Genomic DNA, 16,329 nt, shown 5'->3' with positions numbered 1-16,329 from the left:
AAAAATGGCAAAAATGGAAAATGGAAAAATGGAAAAACGGCAAAATGTATGGTAATTTATGGTAAAATTAATTTTAATATTTATATAAAATATGTAAAAATGTAAAAATATTTATTGGTTGGGCAAAAACTTAAAACTTAATGATTTGACGAAATCAAACTGCTCTATTTCTTTTTGTGCTAGCTTTGTCATCTGTTGTCTTATAAATGCTTCTTTTTCGCATATTTTCTTCGTTTTTATTCCATTGCTTCTACATTTGATATACGTTTCTGATTGAATTTCTACTAACACATCAATAAAATTATAGATGTTAGGATGACTAGAGTAGAACGATGAATTTAGGTTTGAATGAAAACTTTCACAGCCGTTAGTGGTACGGTTACAGCTAGCAGAGAACTGTGAAAATAAATACATTTCCCGGGCCGCAATTAACTTATTGATAAAATATGACCGGGCCGCAATTCACCGGTCTTCAACACGTAAATGACATGTCGGGCCGCAACTCACCTATAGCCGGATTTTTTGTGCGATCACAATGCAGTGTCGCGTCTGTCTTACACTTTTGTGCGAGTAATACCTACCTATAAATAAATGACATTGTGGCAGGGTATAACACGTATCATGCATAGCCATATATTATTACGACTCGCTGCACGACGAGAAGCGTAGGTGCGATATGTAATATGTATGAATCTGTATGCAAAAAAAAAAAAAACCGTCTTTGTGTAAATATAATATATTTGTGCATAATAGGAACGCCTAAACATTGTAAATTGTTTTGCATCTTAAAGAGACGACATATTTTTATCGCGACGTCTCCGCCCGCCGCCGCGTGCATCATTGTTGCGTCGATCATCGTAATTGTTAAATATTTTTTACTTCTTTTTCTCTCACTCGAAAATCGACGATATTCGAGTTTTCTAGTCAACATTCGTCGACACTCGTCATCTGCACTCATCCCGAACGTCATGATTACAGTCATAATAATATAGTCACATGAGTTCGTAACACTCAAAACTGACCTAAATATCATTATTGTATAATATAGCGATCGTGCAACGTCAATGATTGTGTCAACTCTGTGAATAAGTGTACATATATAATAAGTAATAAAAACTTAAAATGATTTGATTTTTTAACACTCGTCAATAACAAAACAATTATTTATCCCCTGTGTGTGTATGTTAATGCGTAATATTTCGAACTTTCAATAATTATTAACATCGACACCGGTTTTACACATGTATTATCAACTTTGCGAAAACACGCGTACGAAATGTGACAAATGTGCATATTGTATAACTGTCGTCACGTTTTTGGCTTACGAAAAACTTTGGTTTTATTGCGAAACAATATTTTCGTTTGATAATTCAATAATTATATGCTTACCGTGTTCATAGATTGTTTTTAAGTATTAATAGCTTTTACCAACAACTATACCGTTAAACTACTTCCAGTGATGTGCATTGTGGTTTCGTTGTACAATAATATTAATGATATTAATAATGTTATATCGTTTATTACATTTTGCTTACAATAGATGCTATCAAAACACTACCTAGCTGTGTTTAAAATTAAAACAAAGTCACCGTTATTACCGTTGCCGATTACCTTCGCTGGTTGTCACTCGCAGGCACGTAATACAATTTGATAAAATTATTGTTGATTATTGGCTACGCATATTATAATATAATATTATACAGTTAAAATAGTAAGCAAGTAGGACGGTTCATTTTTCCACTGAAATAACGTCGACGGGGTGGTCGCTGTACATCATCATGACGTAGACTTTTTGGTTTTTCGTAACAATAATTAGTGTTTCCAGTGTGCGAAACCTTTCAAGAATGAAAGCTATAACCGTGCCAATACGGTTGTACATATTATAATCAAGTGCGGCCCGAAACCATTGTCAACCGGTCGAGAGATTGTAAACGAATAAAATAGAATAATATGTGCCCGGCCGTGGACGAGATTTTTTAAGTTTTCCCTATTTCAGCAATTCATTAGAGCTGCGTTGAAAACTTTTTTTTTCTCAAACATTTTACATTAAGACAATTGCTACCAAAATGACGATAATTTGAATTATTGATTCACATAGATTGGCTATAATATATTAGGTACGTTTTATATTTCTTAATTTCTTTCTTAATTGTTTGTTTTGACGCCTAAGCCACTTGATCACATCAGTCATTTAAATAATATTATCATAAATCAGGTAAACTTGCACACACAATAGCCTCTGAAGATTATTACGACGTTTATACTTTACATTCGGAATTCGAATGTTGGTACAAAAAAATGATACTTGTATTCAATTTACTTTCATTTAATTCCATTATGTTTTTAATTTAACATTAATTGTTTATTTCGTATGATATATCTTACATTTTTAACTCAACGATATATTATTTAATACACATAAATTGTATTTCATCACTTACGTCATATAATCCACCACTTGTATACTGTCGATTAATCATAATTTATTTCGGTGAATAATAATAATTATTATTATTATTATTTCTACACGGTACCTACGTCATGAAATAATATTTGTTATCAATTTAACTCGATATCTACCTACTTTATACGGTTTAATATTACTATAATGCCTAATACAAATAGGTATGCAAAGACTATACTCTACAGAGACTTGAATGAAATCGTATAATATGCATCATAATATGGGTTAAACGCGTTTACATTAGTCGCGTTTGAACTTTATCGCTTTCAAATTATTAGGAATACGATGATTTGTTTAAGGTAGGTAGTTACTGCCAAAAGTTATGAATTTAGTTTATAACGACGACGACGTGTGGGATTTTAAAGCCGTTATCTCTTTGATAGATTTGAGCGAAATATCTCAATTCGTATGAATTCGCGGACCAAATGTCTTTAATATCGTCCAGACGAAAACTCAAAGCGCATAATAAATATACGCGTAATATATGTTAAGTAGACTAACATATTATTATTATTTAGCATGACGTAATAATTATACGTATGGCCTATTTTTGGGTATAATATAAATCTTCTGAATGATTTTAAACGGTTTTTGTCATTAATGAACTCGATGTCAGTAAATTTATTTTTCAACCAATATAGCCTCAGAAATAGACATCGAAGAAGTTGTACAATGGGCGACTTCAAAACCATTTTACTGGTTTATCGTCGATTTTAATTCCTATTATTCGTTCTATGTGTTGAGTAAGAAAATAGCGAAAATAGGAAATTTATGAACGAGCGGACGGAACTATATTGATTCGTATTGCCCGAAAGGGTTGGAGCCATTCCAGTCTGTTTAATTTGCGATTCAACTGTCGCTGTTATTCAAAGCGGAAATTTCAAACGGCATTATCATTTTGATACTGCTATTTTTCAAATATAAAGATTTGAAAAAGATTTTCTTCGCTGGACCACATTGATTTATTGTTTTAATCCTTAGGACTCCGATAGAAATTACTTGCCGACCTCTGATTTGATGTAGGTATACGTCTATTTATAGTGTTCTCTCATATTGTCTTGGTAAAAATATTGATGCTTATAAACCTAAACATCACTATCGTACAAGATTAGAGGGTGGAGTAGACCTTAATACACCGGTCAATAAGAAATTGTTTGGTGAAATAAAATATTTCTTGTACATATATTATGTCAGTCTCTCGAGAAGATTGAGTCTTGACGTATCTATACTTGTTATATGGTAAGAAAATATTTTTAAACTATGTTAATAGTTTAGATTTAAACAATTTCAATGAACCTATAGGTCACACTGAACTCTTGACATTTAGTAATATATTTATTATTTAATTTTCGGATCGCATGTATTTTTTAATACGTACTGTTTTAAATTATGTTTTAATTTATATTGTATAACTGTTTTGTTAGCTCGCTGCTACCTTTCACAAGCTTGCTTTTGGTACAGCCTCATCAAAATACCTATTATTGTGTATTGTGCGATTGAATATTGCGTGGCGTGTACCTGCCCGCAAGTAATTGATGATGATTCAATGAGCTGGAACTTCACCAATGTCACAATAATTCACATTTAACAAACCAACAAACACAAGATGAACAAGACTGACTAAAAATATACTGTAGGTAAACCGTTTCGGTTTCCCCGCGTAAGTTCGCATCACATTATTATTATTATTATTATTATTATTATTTTTTTTTTTTTAATCGATCAATTTCCTTGGACGACGTTAAAGGTTATCATTTTAGAGCGGGGTGCGTTTGAGTTTTTTTTTTTTTACAAATTTTTTATAATTTTTTTTTTTTTTTTTAATATATTATAATTACTAAATTAGTTTATACGACATTATAAATCCGATTTCTTTAAAAAAAATGTATGGTTTCGTGGTTTATTCCCGTCTGTAGCCCTAGCCCCCGGGATTTTGAATATAGGTGTTCTGGTAAATTGTATTCTTTCCTTACATTATTATTAGTGTTTGGATTAGGCGTTCGCGCGTGTTTCGTGGGCTCATCGCGTGTGCATAGATTATAATAAATGATATACAATACGCAAATTATTATTTATTGTATAATATATAGACACGCCGCGGGTGCGTAAATGTTTGGTGTACACTCATGTCATATTCTCACAAAATATATAGCTATACCGTACAGGTACATCGTTCGTGCATTTATATATATATGTATAATGCACATACACTGTTTTTTTTTTTTTGTAAACGGCAAAAATTTCCCGAGAAGAACGGAAAAACGACAAGGCGCACCTGGGGTATTTGACGCCGTGGTTACGATAAAATATATCGGCCGTCATGATATTTTTTTAAGTATACGTACGACGGACGCACTTCTCATGTGGGCGGGGGGGGGGGGGGGGGNGGGGGTAGGTAAATAAAATATTTTGCTCGTACAACACGGTGTTTCCGCGTATTACATTATTATATACTATTATTATTCATCGAGCGTTTACAACGTAAAGTATGTTCACACGAAAAATACGATATATACATACACCTACCGTGTAACTGTAAAATTATTAATGCGATGCACTTGCACGTCGTATATATATATATACACACAGACATTATATGCTGTCGAAGGGACTCGGAAATAATCGTATTCATCGCGTCCCCGATTCGATAAGACAGATTCTAAACGTATACACTAATTCACGCGTCTGTTTATTTATTTGACACTTTGTTTGCTGGCATAAAAACATTTTAAATTAAATTCGCGACAAAATTTAGTACGCTATCATAGGTGTTTTTCCATCACTGCACTATACCCGAAACGACGATATTATTGTCTATGAGACCCCGTCGATTTTCTCTGAAAGAGGAAAAATATCTGCAGGTATAGTATTATGTCACACTGCAGATTAAAACATATATTATACAAACTGCATTTTTTTTTTGCACATTTGTGCGCGCACAATATATCTACAAAACGACTACTATTTATCACTCGTGTTCATATTATAAATTGTGCCGGTATACACGAAAAATATGATTTATTTTAATATAAGTGTAATAAGAGATACCCCGCGGGCCGCACTAGAATAGCACAACGCGAAACATTATAAACTAACTTTATATTATTATGCTTTTAAAGAGATTTTTAGGAATGGTCACACACGCCCGTTTGGATATGTATAACAGATTCTGAACATATTTCACCTAACCTATTCACATTTTTTTAAAAATATTATTTTCTTGTCGTGATCAATATTTCGTGTGATCGCGGACCGAGCAGACGTATTATGCCTATACATAATGATCATTTTTGGTGACCTGTGCGAATCCTTCAAATTTATTCATGTTGTGAAATAATATCAATCCTCGCATTGGATATTATGTAGTCTGCACCTTCGGCTAAACGTCGTATTCTCGTATGAATTACGTTGTTGCGATTGCTGTGAGGTCCGTCGCATTAATATGGGTAGCACCCCAACTTGCAAAAAAAAAAAACGAATTTTGCACGTTTAGGGCGGTGTAAACGTTTTTATTTTGCTATTGCAATTCACTTTAAGGCTGTTGGTAATATTATTTAAGTCGGAGATGATACAGACGTTACATATCGAAGATGGCACCCCATTATAGGTATGTATAGCGTCAGCAAATTAGCGATTTGCTCCCTCTTGCAAAAACAAATAGTTTCGGAGGTTTTGAGACGGTGTACTCGTTTTTATTTTGCGATCATTTAAGGGATGAAATAACATTTTTTTTTTTTTGGTGGGGGACATTTTTGTGAAACCTATATTTTATATTGTGTGTGTGTAATAATATTAATAAGAAAGATATGATAAAACCCTAGATATGCAGCCGCTACACTATCTAATTTATTGGACACGTTAATGCGCACATTATACCTATCGACCGTCGAAAGTCTATACCTATATAATTATATCACTAAAAATTACAGTGGCACAAAAACTATTCGCCCGTATTTCATTTTTTATCTTATTTGATTTGAATTCGGTCTGTAGATAATAAAAATAGGTATTGACGTTCATTTCCTGCAGTGCATCGGTGACATTCTATACGTAAAAACAAAAAAAAATGTTTAATGAGTTGCAAGACGCGCACTCGTACGAAAAACAGTATAACACGTACATGCATGTAGGTAATTGATATTACAGTCGACTCTCGGTAACTCGAACCTCGATAACTTCGAAATTCTTGATATCTCGAATAAATAAAATTCCCCTTCAAATAACAATAACGCTTAATGTTTAATAAATAATCTTGTTAATTAATTTGACAAGTTTTTGATATCTCGAATTTTCTTATCCAAATTTAGTACTAAAAATAGTTTATCAAGGCGATTATTTTTCGTAAGACCCGACCGTAATTCAACCATAGAACAATTTAAATCTTGATAACTTTGATACAATCAGTTTTAGTTCTGCCGTCTGTTCGTTCGTTTAATCGTTTATCGTGTGAGTGTGAAAGTGTAATCAGCGGTTATTATGGCTCAAAAAAGAAAATTAACAACATTATCACACTTGCAGAAAAAGTGAATTTGCTTTAAATTACTGAAAAAGGCGAAAAAAAAAACAAGACATAGCCAAAGATTTTGGAATTCCGGCGAGTACATTATCTACAATAATAAAAAATAAAGATCTAATTTTAAAAACCTCTAACGAAAAGTTTTTGATAACTCGAAATTTTTAGTAAGTCGAATTTTTTTTTTCCCCCTTGAACTTCGCGTTACCTAGAGTCGACTGTATTATTATTATTATTATTCGCAATCAAATGAAGCTGCGTGCGTGCGCCGGCCGAACCGAGTGAAAAGTACCCACACACACACACACTCGCATATCGCTGTGTTGTAGGGTGCGCTCCGAGTGCGTGAGTCGCCGTTGGGTTTCTTCGGGGGGGGGGGGGGGCGTAGGCGTCTAGGGGTGGGTATATAAGCCGGAGACTTTGCGGGTGTTGGCCATCACTTTTGACTCTCGACTTTCCGCGGTCACACCACGTCATTTCGGCACGCTGCGACCACTCTGCACAGCCGAAACCTTATAGCGTAGTAATATCGTTATTTCATCGCAATAACACATATTTCATCGTACCGGAGAGTCCAGAGAACTCCTCGTCCACGACCTCCTCCGCGCACAAGACATCGTACATTGCGTATAATATCGTACCCCGACCGTTTCCGGATCGCCGCACAGACGATCACTGCAGCGAATAACGATATAATATTTTCATATATATATATATTATTACATCGGTCCCGTCGCCACGTCGTCTCCCGTCGCCACCATGCGCACCCTGTTGCTGTTGGCCGTGTTCATGTTGTGCGCTTGCATCGCAGTCGGCCAGGTGAACTTCACGCCGACGTGGGGCCAGGGCAAGAGGAACGCGCCCGCTTCGGACGAGTGCAAGTCCATGGACACGCTCATCTACATCTACAAGCTGGTGCAGGTAAACAAAGTTTTTCGTTCGTTCCCGCCTCCCCCCCCCCCATTTTTTTCCGCACTCGGATGCCGTACTGCACGTATTGTGTCCCATCTCTATACCCATACACACTGATCGAACGACTTCATTATTTTCCCGGTTAATAATAATTATTATTCTCAGTGCGCCGTATATATACCAGGGGTGACCAACATTTTTTTGATTAAGATCTACTGAGCGTATACATCGTGTTCCTCTGAGGATCGCCCGACGTAAGAAAAAATCGTTTTTGTATTTTTAAGTCTGCATCGCTGCGACATTCGCAATAAACGTACTCGTATAAAAACAATACAATATTATAAAGTGTAGGTCAAGTGTAACGTTTTTTGAACACGAGTGTCCGCCATTCAATTTCCGTAAACAATTTCAAAACAAATGGACGTTATGCCCGGGCAGTCGGCGTAGACAGTATAATATAGAAGTGTGCCATTGCATATCGTTGCCCAGCAGTTAATATTACAGTGGACGCCACTATTATAATACTCACTTTGGGACCAGCATAAAGTGAGTCTTATAACCGAATGAATCTTATAGGCGAAGTGGGAAAAAAATTAATTACACATCTAAGGATTTTATTTTATTACATATTTTTCTTTAATTTTAATATTCTAATACATATTACATATGACATACGTAATATTGAATAAATTAAAAGAATTCTGATAAAAAATTTAAATTACAATACATGTAAAAAAATGATTATATGCATTAATAAAAATTATAAAAGATGTATGTATAATGTACGTATTTATTATTTATGAAAAAAATTGTGATTTTGTTTTTTTTTTTAGTTATAAACTAATATTCCGGAAATATATTGGAAAATGTGAAAGAGATACAATTTGTTGTAGGCACATGCACACATAATAAAGCAAAAAACATTAATTTATTTCTAAATTTTGACCAAAAATGTTTATTTTTTACCATTTTTTTTTTTACAAAATTTGAGTCCTATAAACGAATCGTTGAGTCTTATAACCGAATTTTTTATAACGTATTTGGACCGTTTCAGACAATTTTGAGTCGAATAAGCGACTGAACCTTATATCCGCGAGTCTTATAAGCGGTGTCCACTGTATATTATAAACTGGGGAACGGTCGCTAATTGCTGTTCTACACGAAGGCGCCGCTCTGAATTATCGTTGGAAAAATGTAGTTCGGTGTTATACCTATGACTTGCGAGAGGAAAAAAAAATGTCATTTCACGCGAACGGGGTCACCCGAAATATATGTGCAGTGTAACTATGTGTCCGCTAAACAGTATATAATATATAGTATACAATAATAATTGGTCTGGACGAGTAGAAAAATAATATCGACTCCGAAGTCGTCCGAACCCAACCGTTTGGGGCCGCCCCCGCTGTACTATATTATAATAGCATATAGAATACTGTCCCGTCTGCGGCTTAAACACGCCGTCCTGACATAATAATAATAATACCGAAAACGGTATAATAAATCAGACGACTCCTGCAAGTGCATTATAATATGTGTTATTATTTATATTTTCCCGGAACCTGCGAGAAAAATGCGTTTGTTTTCGTTGACTCGCGACGTATGTGTGGGTGCATTTTATTTTATTCCATCGCGTCGGGTACTGTCATTTAATTGTTACGCTCAAACGTTTCGGAAAAAAATTAATGTTTCGCTGTTTTCCAATATTCCGCGTGTCACTATATCTTTCAGCGTACACAATATACACACATATATATGTGTGTGTGTGTGTGTGTGTGTGTGTGTGTATCGGTGCTGCTATTTTTCTCGTAAAGTCTCACAAATGAGCGCCAATGAAAAGTAATAGTTCAAAATTGAATGTTACTGCGCGATATTATTTTTCGCCGTTTGAATCAGACGCAAAACGTATATTATTTTGTTTCGATTTCATATTGAATAATATTATTATACTACTGCACGACTACACGAAACAGAAAAATGTCATGAAGTCGTGCGTACGCGATAACAATTTTTGTTCGATGTTTCTTTTGATGCATCGCTCGAGAGTGATGGTTGCGATTCTATAGCAGCCGAGAGCCCTGATATAGCGAATTCGAATCATTAATTCAACGAAATATTATGATGTGCCATATAAATACGTCACAACAATAATATGGCCGTCTGACAAGGAGTGTCCGTCACATTTCACTACATGTCCAATGCCCGTAAACGATTTATTATAAAATAAAAATGCCGTCCTGCCCCGAATAAGTCGCCACGAAAAAAAAATGAACCCGCTCACCACTCATCCGCAGACCGCCGAACGGGCGGGAGCACGTTCACGTTTCTACACCTTACTGCGGCTCGTATCCGAAAATTAAATATTAATTAAATATTATGTGCGCTAATTATTGTGCACGGACGGTCGGTCTGAAATAACGGGTTGCCAAACAAAAATGATAATTTAATTAATGACATGTCTGGATAAACGTAATCTGACGCATGACTGACAAATTTCGAAAGATATTATATGTATATTGCCTGTGCGTAGTATCGCCGGAATTTTTTCACGTTAATTATATCGTTGGCTCCACTAAAACAAACAATCGACGTCCAGGCCGCTTGGCCCTCAGACATTAACATAATTTTTTAATCCGTGACTTAAGACTTTTTCGGCAGACGCTGATATTTATCTGAATGTTAATTATTATCATTTTTGATGTAAGATAAATTATAATATGATGAAGTAATTAAGCCAAATAAAACACCGGCCCGACATTATCGGAATTGCGTGCACAAACGAGTATTCCTCTAAAAATCAAATCGTTTTAGTCTTCTAAATTTCGTTTTGGGTACATTACATTATAAATTCTTACCTTTGCCATTCGATCGATTGAAACTATTCGCTGCAAACGTCTAGTACGATTCTGTTTCGACAGAACAGTCGAGAAAAGCGAAGATGGTAAAAAAAATATTTTTTTAGAATGCTGAAAAACACCGGTTGAAAGAAAACCGTTTGACGATTATTAATTCACGGCAATTATTATATTACATATTTCCATATTATTTTACGAACTCGGCTGATTCGCATACAAGCGTATATAGGATGAGATCGCATCTTTTGTGCGCACTAAATACCTACTTGTTAGACATTTATGCACTTTTTTTTTTTTGTGGTTGCGATAATATTTATTTGTTTACGATCTACTCGCGGTACTAAAATTTCGTTTGTTTTTCTTTTTCATTTCCACAGAACGAAGCGCAGCGGATTGCGATGTGCGAACGCATGTCCATCACGTCTTGAACAACCACCGGTTGCGAGAGATGACCGCCACCATTACACCGTACGCCAGCCATAGATGAATAACAACACGGGACTATACCTTATACCACGACACTCTGCCAGCTGCAGTGTTACATTTTTACTTTTAGCCACATCACTAAGATGGTCATAATTATAATAAAATAAAACACAATAACATTATTAATGACGATTATATAAAAAATTCAACCGTTTGCAGTTATTATTACATCCACAGAACTATTATAATATAATATTATTACCTATAAACCGCTGTGTTGTTTATTTCCCATATGTTTTAGACGATATTTTAGTTTTCTTGTTAATAATTTATTCGAAAAAATGCATTGCTTTCACTATTAAAAAAAAAAAAAACCACCACATTCATTACACGCCGTTATTCGTTTGTACATTTTATGTGTTTATTCGCTACTCTGGTAATTTTGAACAGCAACAATACATGTTGACAAAATATTTGTAATTGGTATTCAATGAAGTACAAGAACAGTGAACAAGTCAATCGTCGTATTATAACAACTGTTATAGTTAAATGGATTTCTTGCAGGTCGCAATAAGTAATAAGTACACTTATGTCGGTAAGCCACGTTTATTTTTAAGGTATCCCGAGAGTTCAATTTTAAAAAAATCCAGCAAATGGGTAATGCTCGGTTGTACATTAGATGTCAAGAGGAGTCACTGTAATGGATTTGTTTTTTTTTTGCAATTCGATGATAAAAAATCATTGTACACGAAAAAACATTCTCTGAGTGAATACGGTCTGTCAGCCTATAACTATACCGTCTCACAAAGGAACAACATAGGAAAAACTGTTTTGCGCGGGACAACTTTTATCTTTCTGTGTTTGTAAGTAGTGACTCCAAAATTTCTGAACATATCGAGTAGAAAATTATCTATGCAACAGCTTGCCTATATTTTAGATAACATAAATACAATAAAAGTTATTTGCTTCTAAACATTTTGTTTTTTTGTTCTTTTCATTTGCTTATAAAAAACGATTGGAAAGTGTAATCAAAAAAAAAAAAAAAGCACGCTGTTGCACAGATAAAGTTCTTCTTTACGTGTTGTGAAAATTTGGTAATTCTACAGCAAATATGGTGCGAGAAAAGTTGTCCCGCGCTAAACAGTTTTTGCTATGTTGTACATTTGTAAGACGGAGACAGCACATGCGGGTATGGCGTCATCTTAAATATTTTATGATATTATTGTGATTGGAGTAATATATTGTAGTCTACAGTACTATAGACTACACTGTAGCTTAAATTTATTTTTGTTAACAAAAAGGCATTTGGAAATGTCATTGTCTGTATAAAATAAAATAGTATACTTTAAAAGTTTCTAGTACCTACTCAGTACCCGCGAATAATATTTTTAAATTACAACAAATTAACTAAAATTGTTACACTTCATTTAAATACATAATTTCGTCAAAATTTGGACTTAAAATATATATGAACTATGAACTATTAATGAGAATCCTTGTTTTAAATTTTAAATCCTTAGCACTAATAAGTAATAATTGACATTTTTTTAACTATAAAATAATTTGCATGTTGAGTTTGATGAATTTTGTTAAAATTCCAACATAAGAAGCTCATAACAAATTACTGAGGATTTAAACTCAATATTTTTTTTTAATTTCCACTAACAACTATTTATGAGAAACCTTGTACCTATTAAATTTTTTAATTTTTTGACTGAGCAAAAAAATTTTTATCGACAATAATTTTAAAAAACTAATAAAAATCTAAATTTTCTTATGCCTTTAAATAGTTCGAAAATCCATAATAAACATTAGGCAAAATGGTCATGAATCTACTGATATTTTTTTAGAGTTCCACCAAAACACAAAATCGATTTTTTCAAAAAATCTCAGTTTTTTCTGAATTGCTTATTTTGTTTTTCCAGACGCTTTTAAAAACTGCTGAGAATTTTTTACTTTTGAGTTTTGACCCGACCTCCCCACCACCCTTCACAAACAAAACTACCAACTAAATTCACTTTCCCATCAGTAAAGATGCTGAAATAGAATATCGAAGCATATTTACAGCCCCAAAAGGTGGACTGACCCCCCCAAAAAAAAGCAATATTGTAAAATCATTGTATTTATCACTGTGTTCAGACGCTAACATTTCAAAAAGTGTAATATAAAAATTCGTTGAACATTTTTCGCACCAATAAATATAATTTGTTTTTTTTTTTTTTGTGGAAAAATTCCACTGTCAAATAATGTTCTAAAATTTAAAAAAAAAACAAAAGTTAAAGGTGATATAAAATCAGTTGGAAACATATAAATCAGTGGAAAACACGTTTTCCATTTAAGTTTTTATGTGGGAAGAAAAAGCGAATTCCCTAAGAATATGGAAATGCTTCAAAACAATATCAGCCCGCCATTAAAATTATGATGAACACTGAGAGCTTGATGCTCACACTGCAGTACTTCAAGCATTATTAACATCGTGTTTGATGTAAATGGTATTACCATCGAAACGATTTTTGGTCACAGAGGATGGTCCGCACGACCGCACGTATAATATACAACTATAAGGCAATTATTATTCCATTATAATTTAAATTAGTCGTCATTGTTTTAATGAACGAAATGCAATGTGGACTTAACGATTATAGCTCATTTCGTCAATAACGTCGAAGTAACAATATTTCAATGACATTGTTTTGTGCCGCGATTTGATTTGTTTCTAATTTCGATATAAAATTATTGGTCGAAAAATTGAAATGTGTTCGGTATAAGTACATACATTCGTTTCACAAAATTGCGAGTCTCTGGCGGTTTCACAGAACCGACGTTAATTCCGTAAAAACCCGATTCGTTGACATTTTTTCTGAAAATCAATCGAGGCGAATTCGAAACACGATTTTAAAGTATGCGAGTTGTAGTTTATTACTTTGGTATGATTAAACAAAATGTCAACACGATTTGAAAATTGTCATCTTACGCAGAAATGACAAACCAGCAACCGGCGAAAGTCTCACAGTTTTTTTGTGTCTACGGAACCTCCTTCTGGAGAAAAATTGACTACCTGCTGACTATTATAGAACCAACGAGGGTGTCTACTGTAATACAGTGAAAACTGTCTAGAGCGGACCCCGAATAATACGGAAAACTATCCAATACGGAATTTTTCCATGGTCCCGGCACGTTCATATAGTCTTATATAGGCGCTCGACCTCAATAAAAAGGGCACGTTCGTAACGCGGAACCGGAACGATTTCGTAAGTCCCGTGCAAGTAAGTAGCCTCGCATAAACCGGAAAAACGACACTTGCGCGTCAAATCTAAACCAAAAATAAGGTATGAAATATAGATGTGCCGATGTGCGTGTGTACAATATGTGCATCGTTGAATGGTGATCGACAAAGAAGACAGAATCGATCCATAGGTACATATTCGTACAATATATTATGTGCATTGTGCGCACAGTGCATTCTCGCATTATTATATTATATTGTATTATCGCGTCTTAAACGATACGAAATTTTTTCTTTGTCACTGTGCAACAACGGTCGTACGTACACTTTTAATTTTATTTCATCTCTCGTTCATCGCATTCAATATTAAAATGCCAAAATGTGAGTGTCTTTCGTTAAATGAAAAATATCAACTAAACGATGCACAAATAAGGTCTCAATCAGTTAAACATTTACAAAATATATTTAATCGTGGAAAAACTCGGGTTTACGATACTCTTAAAAATCAAAATAGAATTAAAGAACAATGGTGGTTAAAAGGTTATTTTAGTTTAAATTTAATGAACTATAAAACCTATACTTTAGTTTAATTTTAATGAATTACATTATTTAAAACAATAATATTTAAAAAATATTCTTTGGTATGCATTTGAATTGAATAATCCGGATTTTTTCCATTTTATTGAATACAGCGGAAAACTGCTTAAAGTGGAATTTTTTGTTGGTCCCATGCGATTCGGCTTTAGACAATTTTTCTCTGTATGTATTTTTCTAAGCGGTAAAAATTAGAGTAATTTCTAGATACGTCGCGGGGAGGGGGGGGGGGGTAATACAACAAGCCTCACGGAAAAAGTAAAATCAAACCAATTCAGCAATAAAATACAATACAGATAAACGAGATCCGCCTGTAGTAGAAAAATCGGATTTCGATCAGTTGTTTATTTATTTTTTTTTTAAGAGAAAACTATATTTGGAGCGCATTGGACTGCTGCAAATTTTCAATCATTATGAGTGAAAATAATCACACATTTTTGACTATTAAACGCTAATCGTTCCTGCAACTTTTGAAAATAGAGTATTGCAAGCTGCAGGAGTCAAAGTCATCTTCATCTTATATCTGACTAGTTGACGAGGTGGGAGAATATTTCTTACGAGGCAAGTTTTTCTACTAAGCGCTTTAACTTTTGACTTATTTTTTCCCCCGCAGTCTCCTATACCTTCGATAAAAGTATACTATTCTAGTTCTGAAATCCACGAGTTTTCCAATAACAGAATAAGGAATAAGATACATGGCGAAAAATGCCGTTGTCTCATCAGTTTTGAGAATAACATTATACGTCCATAAACTTTGGCTTTGGCTGAGTTATTCTGCAATGAGGTTTGTATGAAACGATCAGCAACCGTTAGTTATTGCTATTTATTTTGTTCGTACCGATGATATTGAAGTCGACACCTACAAATTCGGATATAACATTAAGAAGTTGTTTAGCCTCTTGTCAGCAATGTTTAGTATGAATGGAAATCAACACAATATAAAAGAGTTTGGCGGAGTCGATGGCCGACGCAGTCGATAAGTTTTTGCGGGTAAAAAGGTAATTTCGGCGGAATATAGTATATACATATACGATTAATATTATATATATATATGAATATATACGCTACAACAATTATCTAGATACTAGATGAGATGATAAATATTTAAAATGTTTATAATGCTTCAGACGGTGTGTGATTTCGCTTCAGGGGTCAGGGTAGGGGGGGGGGGCTGCACATAATTTGTCGTACAAGACCATATATATGGGAAAGGCTTAACTAGCATATTATGCCGTATGGTAAATAATGCATTTTAGACTTTAGCTACATTCGCGGTCAGGACCCGTGTAATAATATTATGCGCATAGAATACACTGAAACTTTCTAAATTCTAAATAATTAA

General features: G+C 34.1%; 1 protein-coding gene across 1 annotated transcript; it reads left to right on the top strand.

Moving 5' to 3' along the window:
* The first annotated feature begins 7,392 nt into the window (after nucleotides 1–7,392).
* LOC111031392 (hypertrehalosaemic prohormone-like) lies at nucleotides 7,393–11,321 on the top strand. The gene is made up of 2 exons (XM_022311305.1): nucleotides 7,393–7,898; nucleotides 11,119–11,321. The coding sequence occupies exons 1-2, from the start codon at nucleotides 7,737–7,739 to the stop codon at nucleotides 11,167–11,169; spliced, it is 213 nt and encodes a 70-aa protein (XP_022166997.1). The 5' UTR covers nucleotides 7,393–7,736; the 3' UTR covers nucleotides 11,170–11,321.
* Nucleotides 11,322–16,329: the final 5,008 nt, after the last annotated feature.

This window comes from Myzus persicae, unplaced genomic scaffold, assembly GCF_001856785.1.
Source record: "Myzus persicae strain clone G006 unplaced genomic scaffold, MPER_G0061.0, whole genome shotgun sequence".
NCBI lineage: Eukaryota > Metazoa > Arthropoda > Insecta > Hemiptera > Aphididae > Myzus > Myzus persicae.
The sequence above is the reverse complement of the archived record's forward strand: the minus strand, read 5'-3'. Positions and strand labels throughout refer to the sequence as shown.

Bases quoted from the DNA above. Each gene is read 5' to 3' on its own strand.
- LOC111031392 (XM_022311305.1), top strand. From the start codon at position 7,737: ATGCGCACCCTGTTGCTGTTGGCCGTGTTCATGTTGTGCGCTTGCATC. The intron at 7,899-11,118 runs GTAAACAAAGTT...TCATTTCCACAG, and splicing joins ACATCTACAAGCTGGTGCAG to AACGAAGCGCAGCGGATTGC.